The sequence below is a fragment of the Ricinus communis genome, chromosome 3 (assembly GCF_019578655.1).
Source record: "Ricinus communis isolate WT05 ecotype wild-type chromosome 3, ASM1957865v1, whole genome shotgun sequence".
In the NCBI taxonomy this organism is placed as follows: Eukaryota; Viridiplantae; Streptophyta; class Magnoliopsida; order Malpighiales; family Euphorbiaceae; genus Ricinus; species Ricinus communis.
In genome coordinates this window covers 5,920,468-5,935,964 of record NC_063258.1, presented here as the reverse complement: position 1 = coordinate 5,935,964, position 15,497 = coordinate 5,920,468, and the positions used below count along the sequence as shown (strand labels likewise).

General features: G+C 34.6%; 1 protein-coding gene across 2 annotated transcripts in view; it reads left to right on the top strand.

Annotated features, from left to right (window-relative positions):
* LOC8283129 overlaps window positions 1–14,920 on the top strand; it is a 29,130-nt gene extending 14,210 nt beyond the window's left edge. For both annotated transcript variants that reach the window (XM_048371662.1, XM_048371661.1), the window contains 28 exons: window positions 64–144; window positions 633–709; window positions 791–845; window positions 938–986; window positions 1,108–1,245; window positions 5,236–5,317; window positions 5,424–5,502; window positions 6,492–6,538; window positions 6,649–6,860; window positions 7,113–7,200; window positions 7,338–7,457; window positions 7,555–7,673; window positions 7,751–7,823; window positions 7,905–8,024; window positions 8,406–8,474; window positions 8,577–8,747; window positions 8,846–8,893; window positions 9,076–9,217; window positions 9,507–9,604; window positions 11,252–11,396; window positions 11,483–11,571; window positions 11,645–11,755; window positions 11,924–11,998; window positions 13,126–13,191; window positions 13,345–13,533; window positions 13,626–13,736; window positions 14,266–14,346; window positions 14,552–14,920. In XM_048371662.1, the coding sequence (XP_048227619.1) occupies window positions 64–144; window positions 633–709; window positions 791–845; window positions 938–986; window positions 1,108–1,245; window positions 5,236–5,317; window positions 5,424–5,502; window positions 6,492–6,538; window positions 6,649–6,860; window positions 7,113–7,200; window positions 7,338–7,457; window positions 7,555–7,673; window positions 7,751–7,823; window positions 7,905–8,024; window positions 8,406–8,474; window positions 8,577–8,747; window positions 8,846–8,893; window positions 9,076–9,217; window positions 9,507–9,604; window positions 11,252–11,396; window positions 11,483–11,571; window positions 11,645–11,755; window positions 11,924–11,998; window positions 13,126–13,191; window positions 13,345–13,533; window positions 13,626–13,736; window positions 14,266–14,346; window positions 14,552–14,731 (2,915 nt within the window). In that variant the 3' untranslated portion in view covers window positions 14,732–14,920. The remainder of the gene's footprint in view (window positions 1–63; window positions 145–632; window positions 710–790; window positions 846–937; window positions 987–1,107; window positions 1,246–5,235; window positions 5,318–5,423; window positions 5,503–6,491; window positions 6,539–6,648; window positions 6,861–7,112; window positions 7,201–7,337; window positions 7,458–7,554; window positions 7,674–7,750; window positions 7,824–7,904; window positions 8,025–8,405; window positions 8,475–8,576; window positions 8,748–8,845; window positions 8,894–9,075; window positions 9,218–9,506; window positions 9,605–11,251; window positions 11,397–11,482; window positions 11,572–11,644; window positions 11,756–11,923; window positions 11,999–13,125; window positions 13,192–13,344; window positions 13,534–13,625; window positions 13,737–14,265; window positions 14,347–14,551) is intronic.
* The last annotated feature ends 577 nt before the right edge of the window (window positions 14,921–15,497 follow it).

Here is a 15,497-nt window from a genome sequence, read left to right as displayed (position 1 = left end):
GTTGTATAATATCTATTTGTTTTGATGAAATTGCTGACTTTACTTTTGGATTCTATTCTATAGCACTTTCACCAGGATCAGCTGTCATCCTTTCATCTACTGTATCTCCTGGGTTCGTAATCCAACTAGAGCGACGATTGCAAAGTATGCTTTCTGTTTATTCTCTTGTATGTATTATGATTATGTTTTTGCGATGTGGAATTTCCAGTTCCAATATGTTAGCCTCTCTTTATTTTCAAGCTAAAAATGCTGTTTGTAGAAAATGCAGCTTCACATTTTCTGTTCTCATAGTTTACTATCCCAATTCTTTTCTTTCTATTTTTTTTTTTTCAAAAGATTAAAAGAAAATTATCATGATCTTTTTGAAGTATCAAGAAAGGGATTGAAAAAGGTTTAAGTAGATGAAAATTACATATAATGATAACTATGATCAAAGATGTCAATGGGACGTTTGGCAATGAAAATTACGCAACTATCACTTCTTTATACCTTCAAAGAAATAGGAAGGTGGCATTTCAAATTGGGGGGGAGACCTCATGATATTATTTTGTTTACACAGCGTTAGGTGGTTGATTTATGCTTCTCCCATGTAATGTTCTAGTACCATAACAATCAACATGTGAATGTTCTAGATGAAGGCAAGGATTTGAAATTGGTGGATGCTCCTGTTTCTGGTGGTGTTAAGAGGGCTTCTGATGGAACACTTACGGTCTGAAAGTAACACCTCTTATTTAAGACAGCAGATAGGCTTTATAAATATATTCTAACAGGGATTACATATTTTGTTCAGATAATGGCTTCTGGTGCTGATGAAGCTCTTATTTGTACTGGTGCAGTCCTTGCTGGTAATTAGCATGTTGTATATTTTGTACTTTTAGTTGTACAATTTCCTGAAATTTATTATACTATCATTTCTTGATTTTTTAACTATGAACAGCACTAAGTGAGAAGCTCTATATTATTAAGGGAGGTTGTGGAGCTGGAAGGTATTTCATCATCAATTTAAATGCTGCAAATTATTTATAGTTCTTAATTGTACTTTTGAGGTACATTAACATTTTTAGAATCCTATGACATTAGCTTGTGTTCATAAATTATCATTTTCAGTGGTGTGAAGATGGTTAATCAGTTGCTTGCTGGAGTTCATATAGCTTCAGCAGCCGAGGCAATGGCATTTGGAGCTCGATTAGGTCTTAATACAAGGACGTTATTTAACTTCATAGCGAATAGTGGGGGAACATCCTGGTTTGTCTCATGCACACTGCATAACACTTTTTCTCTCCACATGGTTGTTATCCTTTCTACTATGCTTATTATTTTTCGTGTTAGAAATAATAAAAAACTCTCAAAAGAATTGGTATTGTTTGATTTAAATGCAATGTCTCTTCATAATTGACTCAAAATGTATTAATATGCCATCTTTGTTGAATGTGCAATAACGGCTTAGGTTCATTTGATGGACTAATGATTTTTCCTTTTTGATGCTAATGTTGTGGTGGAATATCTACCGCAAAAGAGTAAAATAAAACAGAAGAAGAGAGAGAGAGAGAGAGAAGTTGTAGCTTGTTTATTATTTCATTAACTTGTCTAACAATTTTCTGTTGATAATTCTTAACCTATTTTATTTAATTTAGGCCTAATTACTTATTGAATCCTGAATTTTACACTTTTTAACAAGTTTATCCAATTATTTCAAAATTTTAAAACAAATACCTATAGTTTCAATTTTTTTTAAAAAACACTTTTCGATAATAATTCTTGAAATATTACAATGAGAAAAATGACGTGGCAAGTTAATTCTACTTACTAATATGAGAATTAGCGAGTTAATAAAAAAATTGTTGCATTTATATGTAAAATATGTGAAAGAATGCACATACATGAGATTTTTAATGGTTATATTATTAAGTTTAGGATAAATTATTTTTGCTGCTTTATAATTATTATTTTTTTAGTAAGCATAATCGATTTCCTATATCATCTTTTTCACTATGAAATTTCAAAAATTGCCATCGGAAAGTATTTTTGAAAATAAATTAAAAGAATGAGTATTTGTTTTAAAATTTTAAAACAATTGGATAAAATTTGTTAAAAAATGTAAAATTTAGGATTTAATTTGTAATTAAGCCACTAATTTATCATACATAACCTTTAGAAACATTGTTCATCCATGAATTTCATTATCATTAGTCAAAAGAAAAATTTCCTCAGGTAAACTGAACAGTTTTTATACTCCCTATTAGAAGTTGTATTTGTCCTACATCGCTAAGCTACTGGGTTGCTATGGTGTATGTATGTGAATTGGGCACCCTCTTCCTTGGAGCTAGCTTTTGAGATTGAGTTCTACTCAAACCCATTTATTATAATATCAGATTCAGATTTTTGTTAGCAATAATGGGTTTGGATCAGGCCTATTTGCATGTCATGCTAAGCGTGAGGGAGAGTGGTAGAAATTATATTTATCCCACATTACCAAGTTACTGGGATACTATGTGTATATATGTGAATTGGGCACCCTCTTCCGACCCATTTGCATGTCACGCTAAGCGTGAGGAAGGGTGGTAAAAGTTGTATTTATCCCACATCACTAAGTTATTAGGCTGCTATGGTGTATATATTTAGGCATCCTCTTCCTTTGAGCTAGCTTTTGGAATGAGTTTTACCCAAGCTCGTTTATTACTCCTAAACATTAGATTGTTGTTCAAATTCTTCTATTTGCTTTTTGGCTGGATGTTGCTAGTGGTATTTGGAAGATCCATTAGGTGTTTTTTACAATAGTTCAATATTTTACTAATTAATTTCCTATTTAGCTATTATAGATGATTCTTAAAATCATTAAGTTCTTTAATTGTCTTTCTTAATATTTTGCTAGTTAATTTTCTATCTCATTATTATAGGTAAATCTTAGGATCATTCTTATATAAGTTTTTCTTAATTGTTTTTCTTAATTATGGTAAGTAGGGTTTAAGGGTTAGAGGCTAGCCTCCCCTTTCTTGTAACTATTTAAACATAATTTTCTAATGGAATAAGACAAGCAGAAATTTTAACAAGGTTGTGAACTCCTAAAGTTTAGAGATCGTAGGATTCTTTCTAATGAGCCCTTAACAATAATTCAACATAGATTGAAAAGAAAGAACTCCAGCAAACACTCTTCACATTCTTTTGATCCTATAGGGAATCAGAGACCCATAACCCGAACCCAAACTCAGGAACGTAACAACTTGGTATCAGAGCCTACTGTTATGGGTGATTTATGAAGTCTACAACAGCAGTTGAAGGTGTTTATAAAGATGTATCAAGATGAAACATTACGTGCAGCTGAAGACATGGCTCGTAGGGACAGACTTGACTAAAAAATTGGAGGGTCTGTCCTGAGAAATTGCAGCAGCTAAGTCAGCATGGCAGAATGAACAGGAGGACAACAATGTAAGTGGAGGCAGAATTGACAAGCCAACAGCGAAAAATAGTAGTTTGGGCAGAGCTGAGGATGGTTCTTATGTTCCAAGATATTCCAAACTGGATTTTCCATGTTATAGTGGTCAAGATGATCCTCTAGGTTGGTTAAACAGGTGCGAACATTTTTTCGTCACCAGCGCAGTGCGAACATTTTTTCGTCACCAGCGCACCTCGGAGGAAGATAAAGTGGGCTTGGCATCTTTTCATCTAGGGGTGACGCACAATTATGGTTTTTAAAGTTGAAAAGATCAACCTTCCTTGAGTTGGGATGATTTTAAGCAACAATGCAATCTAAGATTTAGCCCACCTATTCATAATAATAAATTTAGGGAATTAGCAAAACTAAAACAAGATGGGACAGTCACGGAGTACCAACGTTTGTTTGAGCAACTTGCAGCACGTGCAAACCCTCTAACCGCAAAACAAGAGGTGCAATTATTCATTAGTGGTTTGCAAGATTATATTACAGTAGAGGTAGAGATTCAACACCCAAAAGACCTGACTAGTGCATTGAGTTTGGACCGCTTGTATGAGAGGCGGGGAGGGTGGCGAAATAATAGCCTTCCACCTATGCAACAAAATATCAACGCTAATCCAACTGGGCCACCAATGGTGAAACGTCTCACCAGGGTAGAGATGGAAGAAAGGTGAAGTAAAGGGCTTTGTTTCAACTGCAAGGAGCAGTACGTAAAAGGTCGTCAATGTACAAGGCTGTTCTCCGTGCAAATTTGGGAAAATAATGAATAATCCAAGGATGGATGGGGCTACGGTAAGGTGAAATTGGAGCCTAAAGGTTATGTCTATGTTAATATGGGCATATGTGCTCCCTAAACTACAAGTTAAGGGTTGCACGAAGAGGGAGAAGTGAATTTCCTATAACAATAACAATTCTCTTTGCACTTGAGAACAAGTGCATTTTCGAGGGAGGGAGTGATGTTACAGTATTCCAATATTTTGCTAATTCATTTCCTATTTAGCTATTATAGGTGATTCTTAGAATCATTAAGTTTTCCTTAATTTTCTTTCATAATATTTGGCTAGTTAATTTCCTATTTCGTTATTATAGGTAAATCTTAGAATCTTCCTTATATAAGTTTTCCTTAATTGTATGTTCTTAATTATAACAAGTAGGGTTTAAGGGTTAGAGGCTAGCCTACCCTCTCTTATTACTATATAAACATTATTCTCTTATGCAATAAGGCAAGCAGAAATTTCAACAAGGTTGTGAACTCCTAAAGTTAAGAGATCGTGGGGTTCTCTCTAATGAGCCCTTGACTATAATTCAACATAGGTTGAAAAGGAAGAAATTCCAATAAACAATCTTCATGTTCTTTCGACACTGTGGTGAATCATAGACCCATAACCTGATCCTAAATTCAGGACCGTAACAGTGTTGTACTATGCAATGTGGTTTGGGATTCACCTATATGTATATTTACTTGTTTATACTTCCTGAAAAATCACCAGGTGGAGGAAAAGTAAAAGACATCAGTACTTGAATGCTGTAACAAACAGGAATTCATCCTGTGATTTGTGAATTACTTTAGGAACATGAAAACATAATATATCTATTGATTTATTTATTGCGAAAATGAAGACATTGAATTTAGATACAAGAAATGAAGTAAGTAAAAAACTTTTCCTACCTAAGAAACTATAAAGGAAAAAGAATAGTAAAAAAATTATTAGAACAAAAGTGCTATATTGTGCTGCTGCATACCAGCTAGTCAAACCTCATGAAACATATGTTTGACAGCTTAATAAATGTTATTGTTGCAGGATGTTTGAGAATCGTGTTCCACATATGTTGGACAATGACTACACCCCATATTCTGCACTTGATATCTTCGTGAAGGATCTGGTTTGAATACTTTTATTCTATTATTGTTATTTTGTTTAGATTTAATTAGATATATAATTTAAGTAATTAATCATTAGGTTGTTAAACAATTCCTAAATATTTTCAGGGCATTGTTTCTCGCGAATGCTCATATCATAAAGTTCCGCTTCATATTTCAACTGTTGCGCACCAACTGTTCCTAGCAGGTCTAGTGGCCTTCATAGTTGTAACTGTTTTCTTATATATATATATATATATATATATATATATATATATATATATATATTTATACTTAGCATCATCTTTGTTTTTGCCTCAATTATTCTAAGTTTCTATTGCACTTCCTGTGGTTTTCGCTGGCTGAAGCCAATCCTTGGTTGTAAGTTTGCATTATGAAGAGGTAATTTGGGAAATGAAATTTCTGGAATGCTGATGTAGTAAAACCTAGAATAGTCTTGTGATGACAATAGGAGGTTGCAGTGACACTTTCAGCATCTTGGATGAGTTGTTTACATTAGGGGTAAAATTGATTGAAATTAGTTTTAAGGATTTAAATATTATAGGTTATCCATGAAATGGAAAAACAATAGTAATATGCAGAGGCAGTGAAAACTTGTTTAGCGTAGTTTGATCAGTTTAGAAACCAGTTGGATGTAGAAGTAACTTGAATCTCGACAGAAATGCTACAATGTGGAAGTTCTATGCCATTCTTGAACCATTGTTTGAAAGAGGGTAGAATGGTGCAAACGAAGTGCTGTAAGCAACCACATGTGGTTGGCCTTTCGCATGTCTAAGTTGAAGTGTCAGAACTTGGACATTCTTAGAAGGAGTTTGAAATAATTGATTATAACAGGATCCAACCTTGAAGTTTCATGGATAAGTCCAAAATTTGAGCAACTTTGCTGCAATAGTTAGTTTTCTGTAGCTTTTGATGCTAAAAGAGAAAATTCTAGTCCAAAAGATTCTCTCGTGTTTTTGTTACAATTTATAGACTATTAGCTGGAATGCCTTGCACATTTAGCAGAATGCATTCTGCATGATATGAGTATCAAAATGCAATCAAGCTGCCATGGACATGAAAATCTTGCAATTCAGGTGTTGGTGCAAGTGTATATGCACTTAATCCCTCATGTTAGTCTTGCATTTGAGTTTGCAGTTTTAAGTGACATAATATTTGATATACTTTGATGAGCAGGTTCTGCTGCTGGTTGGGGTCGGCAAGATGACGCAGGTGTAGTTAAGGTATGGAATACTAAACTACATATAATTGTATATGATGGAGATTTAATACGGGGTATAGCTTGTCAAAGTTGGCAGTTATCAAACTAGCAAGTTTTTCCACAACTCCACAGGTATATGAGACACTCACAGGTGTCAGAGTTGAAGGAAAACTTCCCATTCTTAAGAAAGAAACTGTCTTGCAATCTCTTCCATCTGAGTGGCCCCTGGATCTCATTGATGATATCCATAGACTAAATCAGAGTAATTCAAAAACACTGGTCGTCCTGGATGATGACCCAACTGGAACTCAAACTGTTCACGATATTGAAGTATTGACAGAATGGTGATCTCTCGATCTCTATGTTATATTAACTCCTTTGCAAAATCATCTAAAAGTATGACGTAGTTTACTATGATATATCTAACATTCGGGAGGCAAATTTCTGTTCTCATTACTAGTTAACTATTCTTTGTTCTTTAAATTCCATTCAACAAATGAGAAACCTCTAAACTTTTTAAGATCTACAATATGCACCGGCTCACCTTAATTTTTTCTTTTCATTATTTAGCTGTTCTTTTTTTTGTTCCATTTCAGGAGTGTTGAGTCTCTAGTTGATCAGCTGAGGAAAAAGTCTACGTGCTTTTTTATTCTGACTAACTCCAGGTCATTGAGTTCTGAGAAGGTAATATAGCTGTCTTTTAATTTGTTTTGTATCAGCAAGAATAATGACTTCTTATCAAGAATTCATGTTCTGCTGGAAGGGAATAAACTTTGCTTGTATAGACTTGTTCTTCTGAGTAATTAGTTAACTGTTTACAGGCCAGTGCACTGATAGGAGATATCTGCAGAAACCTAAGTGATGCAGCTAGATCAGTTGAGAATGTTGACTATACCGTAGTTTTGAGAGGTGATTCAACATTGCGAGGTCATTTTCCAGAGGCAAGGACACAGGCCATGAAGTGTTTTGATTGTGTAGAACAATTTTGCATCTTACTTTTATCAACCACAGTTTGAAGTAAGAATGTGATTTATGCAGGAAGCAGATGCAGCTGTTTCAGTACTTGGTGAGATGGATGCATGGATCATTTGCCCCTTTTTCCTTCAAGGAGGCCGTTACACTATTGAAGATGTACACTATGTTGCAGACTCTGATCGGTATCAGTCTGAACATTAAATCATAATGATCTTGATAGTATGTTCTTGGCATATAAGACACGACATTGTTTCTTTAGGCTTTTCCCTGCAGGAGACACAGAGTTTGCTAAAGATGCTGCTTTTGGCTATAAATCCTCCAACCTGCGAGAGGTCTTGCTTTCCTCATTCTGATTTCTTTTTGAAAGTTTGTTGGTTTTGGCAGTGATTTCACAATAATGTCTTGATCTGTAGTGGGTCGAAGAAAAAACTAAAGGCCGTATTCCAGCTAATAGTGTTACATCTATATCTATACAACTTCTAAGGAAAGGTGGACCAAATGCTGTTTGTGAGCTTCTTTGTGGCTTGAAGAAGGTAATGATAATCCGGAATGCATGTGTAAATTTTCTGTCATTGAATGATAGAGTAAGGCAATTCTTTTATAGTCCCAGTATGCTAGTTCCACTCTCCTATGTGGCAATTGCTTTTCCCTTCTCGTTATGCCTATTCTGTACTTGCTTTAAGTTTTGGATGCCAGTTTGTGCAACAATTTGATTCACAGTGGTCCTATCTAGCACTAATTGCTGGTTTTGTCTTCCTGTTGGTCCTTCACTATTTTTTTAGACTTGTAACATCAATGAAAGTATAATGTTCAGTTATAGTTGATGCATCTGATCAGTCTTAGGCTGCAGCACGACAGAGGCTTTATGGCTTGGTATTAATTGTTCATTGATTATGTCTTATTGGCTGAAACAGGGGTCAACATGTATAGTGAATGCTGCAAGTGAAAGAGACATGGCTGTATTTGCAGCTGGCATGATCCAGGCAAAATATCCTTAAATTCTTATTCTTTTTTTGGAGTTACTCTTTGGTCTGTCTACTTTAAAATTGATAAAGAACTTCTATTAACATTTGCTACTTGAGCAGGCTGAATTGAATGGGAAATCATTCTTATGCCGAACAGCTGCTAGTTTTGTTTCTGCTCGAATTGGTATTGTTCCAAAAGCTCCAATACTTCCCAAGGATCTAGGAATAAACAAAGACAGGAGAGGTGGACTAATAGTTGTGGGATCTTATGTTCCAAAAACAACAAAGCAGGTTGAGTTTGTGGATTCTGCTTTCTTTGCATCTTAACAAGACCTGTTATAATGATTTTTGCATATGATTTATAGTTTTTTTTGTTATGTAAATAACAGGTTGAAGAACTTAAAATACAATGTGGTGGGATATTAAAAATCATTGAGGTGATCCAAATGCATAATGTCTTTTGTATTTTTTAGTCATAGTGCTAACTGTTAACTTTTCTCTTTGCTTTAAAGAATATGCAACAGTATTACCTTTTAAATAGCTTACTCCTACAGCAGAGAGCGAGCATGGTGGCTATTGTTATCACTGTGGATCAGAATTTCTTTCTTTGCCTGACTAGGTTTCTGTTGATAAACTTGCGATGAAGTCTCCATTAGAGAGGGAGGAGGAAATTAATAGAGCAGTTGAGATGGCAGATTTTTGCCTTACGGCTGGCAAAGACACATTAGTAATGACAAGTCGTCAACTCATCACTGGAAAAAGTCAGGCATTTCCTTCTTTATTCTAGTTTTAAATTCTCGTTATGATGGATTCTTGGCATAGTTAAAACATAAAAGTTATATGTTGCAGCTTTTCTTTTTTTTGTAAGAATATTGAACTGGATAATGCATTTTTGGACATGTAGTCTGACCTGCTGCTGGTTATTTTTATTATTAATAAAAGAAGCACAGAGCACTTAGAAGATTTATTGTTTGCAGAAGGGAAGATCTTTTTCTTTAAATCAGTCATCTAAACTGTTTTATTTTATTTATTTAACTATTTGTCTTCCAGCTCCTTCTGAAAGTTTGGAAATCAATTTTAAAGTGAGCTCTGCACTAGTGGAAATTGTGCGTCAGATATCAACAAGACCTCGATACATCCTAGCAAAGGTATCTTAATTTGTTTTAATGATCAAATCATATTTTGGTTGGTTATGCTTAACTTATCAGCTTTTGTTTCATGTATTCCTACTCTCGTCTGATTTCCAAATTCATCAGACGCAATTTGTATACTTTTTTAATATTATTGATAATCATTCCCAAAAGCTAGCTCAAAGAAAGAGGGTGCCTAATCCAGATATATATACACCATAACTGATACCATAATAAATGGACTTGGATAGAACTCATTCCCTAAAGTTAACCCAAAGGAAGTGGTGCCCAATCCAGATATATACACCATAACAGCCCAATATCTTAGCAATAAGGAATAAATACAACTTCTAGCAGTTATATTTGTTTGTTCGGTATTATAGAACTGTCATACTTATCTCCTGTCCATCTTTTCCAGCAATGTAACATATACCTTCCAGTAAGCAACTGAAACAAACTGCCGTATCAATTTCATAATCCTGCAGAGAATAAACTTGCCTTCTTTCTTGTGCTTGGATCCTCTCATATTAATCTTCAAATGTGCTGAAATGTTAGGGCCCTGAAACAGTCTATTATTTTAATTATGTAGCTTCCACTATTTAATTTCAGTTCATGAATGTAATGAGACTGTTTATGTTAATCTTGAAAATTTATCCTCTGCATCTGCATTGTGAAAGTGGAGATATGACTCAAGTGCTTTAGACAGTTTTTATATATCTAAATTGTGCAATGCATGTATTAGCATGTTGAGAACAACTTGTGCATAGACCACTGTCCAATGGAGACTAAGGAATGAGAGAGTGGTCAAAGTTCTATGACATTCATACAAATATTTTGATCTGACCCAATTATATGCGTTTCCTATTTCAACAGCAAAGCAAGCATCAGTAATGCTCAAAATACTCATAAGATCTTATTCCATTGGAAACTTGTGTCTGATACAAAAAGTGATAATCGTTGCATGAATTTGCAACAGACATGCATATTTTGTCTAGTAATAGTTTCCTATTGCAATAAAATGTATCTGGGAATTTTGAAACTCAACAGAATTAATTTATTGTTAGACATTGACAAAAGCACAATTGTCAAATATTTCCTATATGGAAGGAAGATAATTTGTGTAAATGTAGCTGTGATTTCGTATTCCATCCATTTGCAAAGATTTGGCTCAGAGCCTTCTAGTTGAAAGATGTCTCTTCTTTGCATCTGTTATGGTTTTTTCTCAAAAGAGTGTTGTAATAAGAAAATTGTTATTACTCCAATGAGATCCATTTCTATAATTAACATGCATAATGCATGCAAGTTGAACAGCATGTGCTAGGCTTTTGAAATCATTTTCTTTTGTTTGGTTTCTCTTAGTTCCCAAAAATCTCTTTTATCTAATTAAATTTAGTTTAATGAATGCAAATTATCTTTCTTGTTTGTTTCCAGCTGGATGTACAAATCTATCTTCACAGAAGTAACTCAACTTCTGTTGATTGTCTTTATACTGGGCAAAAATTATGACGAATAAACATGATATAAAACAAGTGATTGCCGCACTTCCATGGACTAATATATGTTTCTTTTTCCCTTTGGAATTCTTGGTTCACTGCCTTATTTTCTTATTAAGGGGAACTGTTCCTTCCTTTAAGTAACTCCAAGTAATGTGTCTTGTTGTTGTAGGGTGGAATCACGTCATCAGACCTTGCTACAAAAGCTCTAAAAGCAAAATGTGCCAAAGTAGCAGGACAAGCTCTGGCTGGTGTTCCCTTGTGGCTGCTAGGTCCTGAAAGTAGGCATCCAGAAGTTCCATACATTGTTTTCCCAGGTATTTAAATTGATACAGTACTTTTTGAACTTCAATATCCTTTGAGTTGAGAATTGGATCTCTATCTTGTAAGGTCGCTTTTGCAGGTAATGTTGGCGACAGTAAAGCATTGGCAGAAGTAGTGAAATCTTGGGCCCGTCCTTCTAAACTTTCGTCGACAAAAGAGCTCCTTCTAGTGAGGACAATAGACTTATGTTTTTCTTATATCTTTTCTTCTTCACATATTGACGACTTCTTTCCACATTTAGAATGCAGAAAATGGTAAATATGCTGTTGGAGCATTTAATGTTTATAATTTGGAAGGAGCTGAAGCTGTTGTTGCTGCTGCAGAAGAAGAAAAAAGTCCTGCTATTTTACAGGTTAGCATGAGAGAGATGTTATTGGCAATTTGAAACTTACCTAGACTTGGTATTAATCTTGTGTTAATTCCTCTAAAGAAAATCTTGTGTTCATTTAATGTGTGGAGATATCTATGAGTTTCAGATGCTTGTTGACAAGTTCATGCCTGATATCTGTTCTATTGATAGATACATCCTAGTGCTTTGAAGCAAGGAGGAATTCCCTTGGTTGCTTGTTGTGTCTCAGCTGCTGAACAGGCCAATGTAAGTGGCATTTATCTTTATTAAAATTGAGGAAACAAATTGAACAGGAAAGCATGGTATTAGACAGTAAATATTAGGGATCAGTCATCTAGTAACTAGGAGTAATGACTTCTTAAACCAGAAATCTCAAGCCAAAACAGGGATGATGGAACGCAAGGTAGACTTGCCAAGTTTGATTAGTTGGTGCTACGGCCTAGAGCATGGTTTTAAATATTGTACAGTAAGATACCTTCCGATATCGTTACCTGGACGTGGATATAGCAGTACATCTATACCAAAACAGTACAATGCTGTTACATAATTTAATGCTGTACTAGGAATTTCAGAATTCATGATAGGCGTGGATGATACAGTCCGATGACAATGTGACACAGATATCAATATCAAAACAGTTCATGATAGCATAATTTAAAACCCTAGCCTCAGTACAAGCTTGGACTAACCAACCAGGTCACGGATGCTTTATTCAATATGTAAGATGAGCGACAGTTATGTCAGTTTGCGTTATTTCGGCTATAAGCAAATCATGGTTGACTAGATATCAATTCTAACTGGAGATGTTATTTGCAAATCTAGGATAGAAATCGTTGAGAAATTCAGGCGCTAATGTTTTTGGGGGATCAGTGTGACGGTTGCTTAATTGTGACGGATTGCTTCTATGCATCACAAAGGAGGTAGCCTAGTATACATTGTAGGAATAATTTAGTGCACCTTAATTTGATTTGGTTTTTGGAAATTTCTTTTTCATTAGTCACTTCCTTGCCTGGTGGAGTGTGTGTGGGATGCTGGTTGAAATGTATATGATTACAATTTGCTTAGGCAGAAACGTTGAAAGAAAATTTCTTTAGAAACTTGGATCTTATGTGGTGCAAAGGAAAACCTTAGATGTTAGAAGACTCATGCATTCCATTTATGGAAAAATGCTGAAGGAAAGACTCTTCAAATTTTTCTTACTAGAATCCTGCACATGAAGGATCATAAAAGAGTGATGGCCCTTCTTTTACAGCCTATTGAAACTCAATCTTGTGTATTAATTTGTTGGCTTCCCAAAATAGCAGATCCCATCAAGAGTTTTAGATATGCATCTGTATAGGCTTATATGATCGATGCATACACCTCCATGGCAGGTTCCTATTACTGTTCACTTTGATCATGGGACTTCAAAGCAGGAACTTGTGGAAGCTCTTGACTTGGTAAGTGTGCTTCCTTTTTTCTGTCAAAGTCATATGTAGTGGGTTCAATGATGAAATGATTTGTAAATTAGTAGCTTTTTCTACTGTTTTTTTCTGTTATAGAACACTAAATTAGTATCAGATGTTTTTCTTTTCTTGAATCAAACACCTCAGGGATTTGATTCGGTGATGGTAGATGGTTCACATCTTCCTCTCAAGGATAACATGTCATACACAAAATTTATATCCTCCTTGGCCCACTCAAAAAATATGCTTGTTGAAGCAGAACTAGGAAGGTTGTCAGGAACAGAAGATGATTTGACTGTTGAAGATTATGAAGCAAGACTGACTGACGTCAGTCAGGTAATTGTACTTCCTAATCAATTAAGAAGAATAAGAAACCCCATATGTTTGATACAGCAAATGGAAGATAATTGGCTTCACTTGAATTTCAGGCTGAAGATTTCATTGATGAGACTGGTATAGATGCTTTAGCAGTGTGCATTGGAAATGTACATGGAAAGTACCCTGCCAGTGGCCCAAATCTCAGGCTTGATTTGCTCAAGGTATCATACATTAGCTATTTGCCTATGTGTTTTAGATTGGGACTATATTTATGATTGGGCATAGAGTTTACCTTTTCAAACAGAGATTGTAAGCATTTTCTAGTATATTAAAGATGCGATGCTGCAATTGTTATGAAGTAAAATGTCTTATGTGGTTGTGTTCATCAACTACAAAAACACAATATGTTCCATGAAATTAAGAGCAGCAACAAGAATATCATAGACTTTTACCTAGATTCTAGAGATACTGGTACAAACATCCTAAATGGTTAGCATAAATGCAATTCCTAGTCCAAATATCTCGAGAATTTGACTGTCCTTACATATGCTTGGATATGTGTAGGCCTCCACAGTTCACGAATTCAATGGCAATACAGCTTATTGTTTACCCTGTAACTAGGGTTGTTTGTTTATAAAATAAGTCTCAAAACTGAAGATTTTCCTATTTCTAAACTTTATTGCCTGTTATTAACTCCTGCAATGTCATATAGAAAATTTGAGTGATTGTAAACATTGTCGCTACTGTTAGGATCTGCATGCCTTGAGTTCAAAGAAAGGCGTTTTTCTGGTGCTGCATGGAGCTTCTGGCGTACCCAAGGAGCTTGTCAAGGTATGTATGCTTTCTGCCTTGTACATATATGTACATGGAAAAGAACAGTAGGACATGTACGATTGAGGTATCAATTTTCCATGAACCTTTATCGAATAATAAAGTTCGATAGTATTCTTATTCAACTTGACGAATGTGTAGACCTAAAATCATGAATAGAATTGGAGGCAGAAACATTACTGATCTTCGCAACTGTCTTAAGCAGGCTTGTATAGAGCATGGTGTGAGGAAGTTTAATGTGAACACTGAAGTGCGCAAGGCTTACATGGACGCGCTGAGCAACCCGAAGAAAGATCTGGTTCGTGTTATGGCTTCTGCAAAAGAAGCAATGAAGGCTGTGATTGCAGAAAAGATGCATTTGTTTGGTTCAGCTGGAAAAGCTTGATTTCCCCCACTTTTTACAAGGAGTCCTAATCTACAAATAATTGCCTGTGCCCCCATTCATGGTTCCATGGTACTCCATGAAGATTTATTTGAATTATGAACAACATTTTTATGCAAATATTGCATATGCATGTGTGTTTATACTGTAAGACTTATTGATGATGCCTAATAAAGAAATATTTCAGATTTCTACTGTTGTAATAAATTGTCCTAAAAGATCTCAAGCAACAAAAGGATACCAATATAGAATTTCAGCCAGAAAACACTTGTGAGATCTGTTAACACAAGAACCAAAGAAAAACCAGCTCCAACCAATCCATTTATTTTTTTTGTTAAAATTGGATACCAATGATTTTGATCAAATTACCGGTGGTTAATTTAATTTGGATCAAATCACAGTTTGATCAGTTAAATTCGATTTAATGAATGATTTCTTTTTTTTTAACTAAAGACTAAAATTTTAAGCAAATTACAGATTAATCAGTTAAAAGTTCAATGGATGATTATTTTTAATCAGTTCAAGCTATCGATTGGATTGTTTTATTTTTTCAAAAAAAAAAAATTAAACAAGAAGAAAATTAATAAATTTTGATAAATTAATTAAATTAAAAACAATGATTAGACTCTTTGAGATAATCAATTCCGTTTAAAGCACTGTTTTTAAGTGTAACATTTTTTATTTGAAGTTATTATTAGTGTTTCAAAAGCAAATTTATAATTTTTTTTTTTACTTTATTTATTTTTATATTATTTTAATTAATCATCTA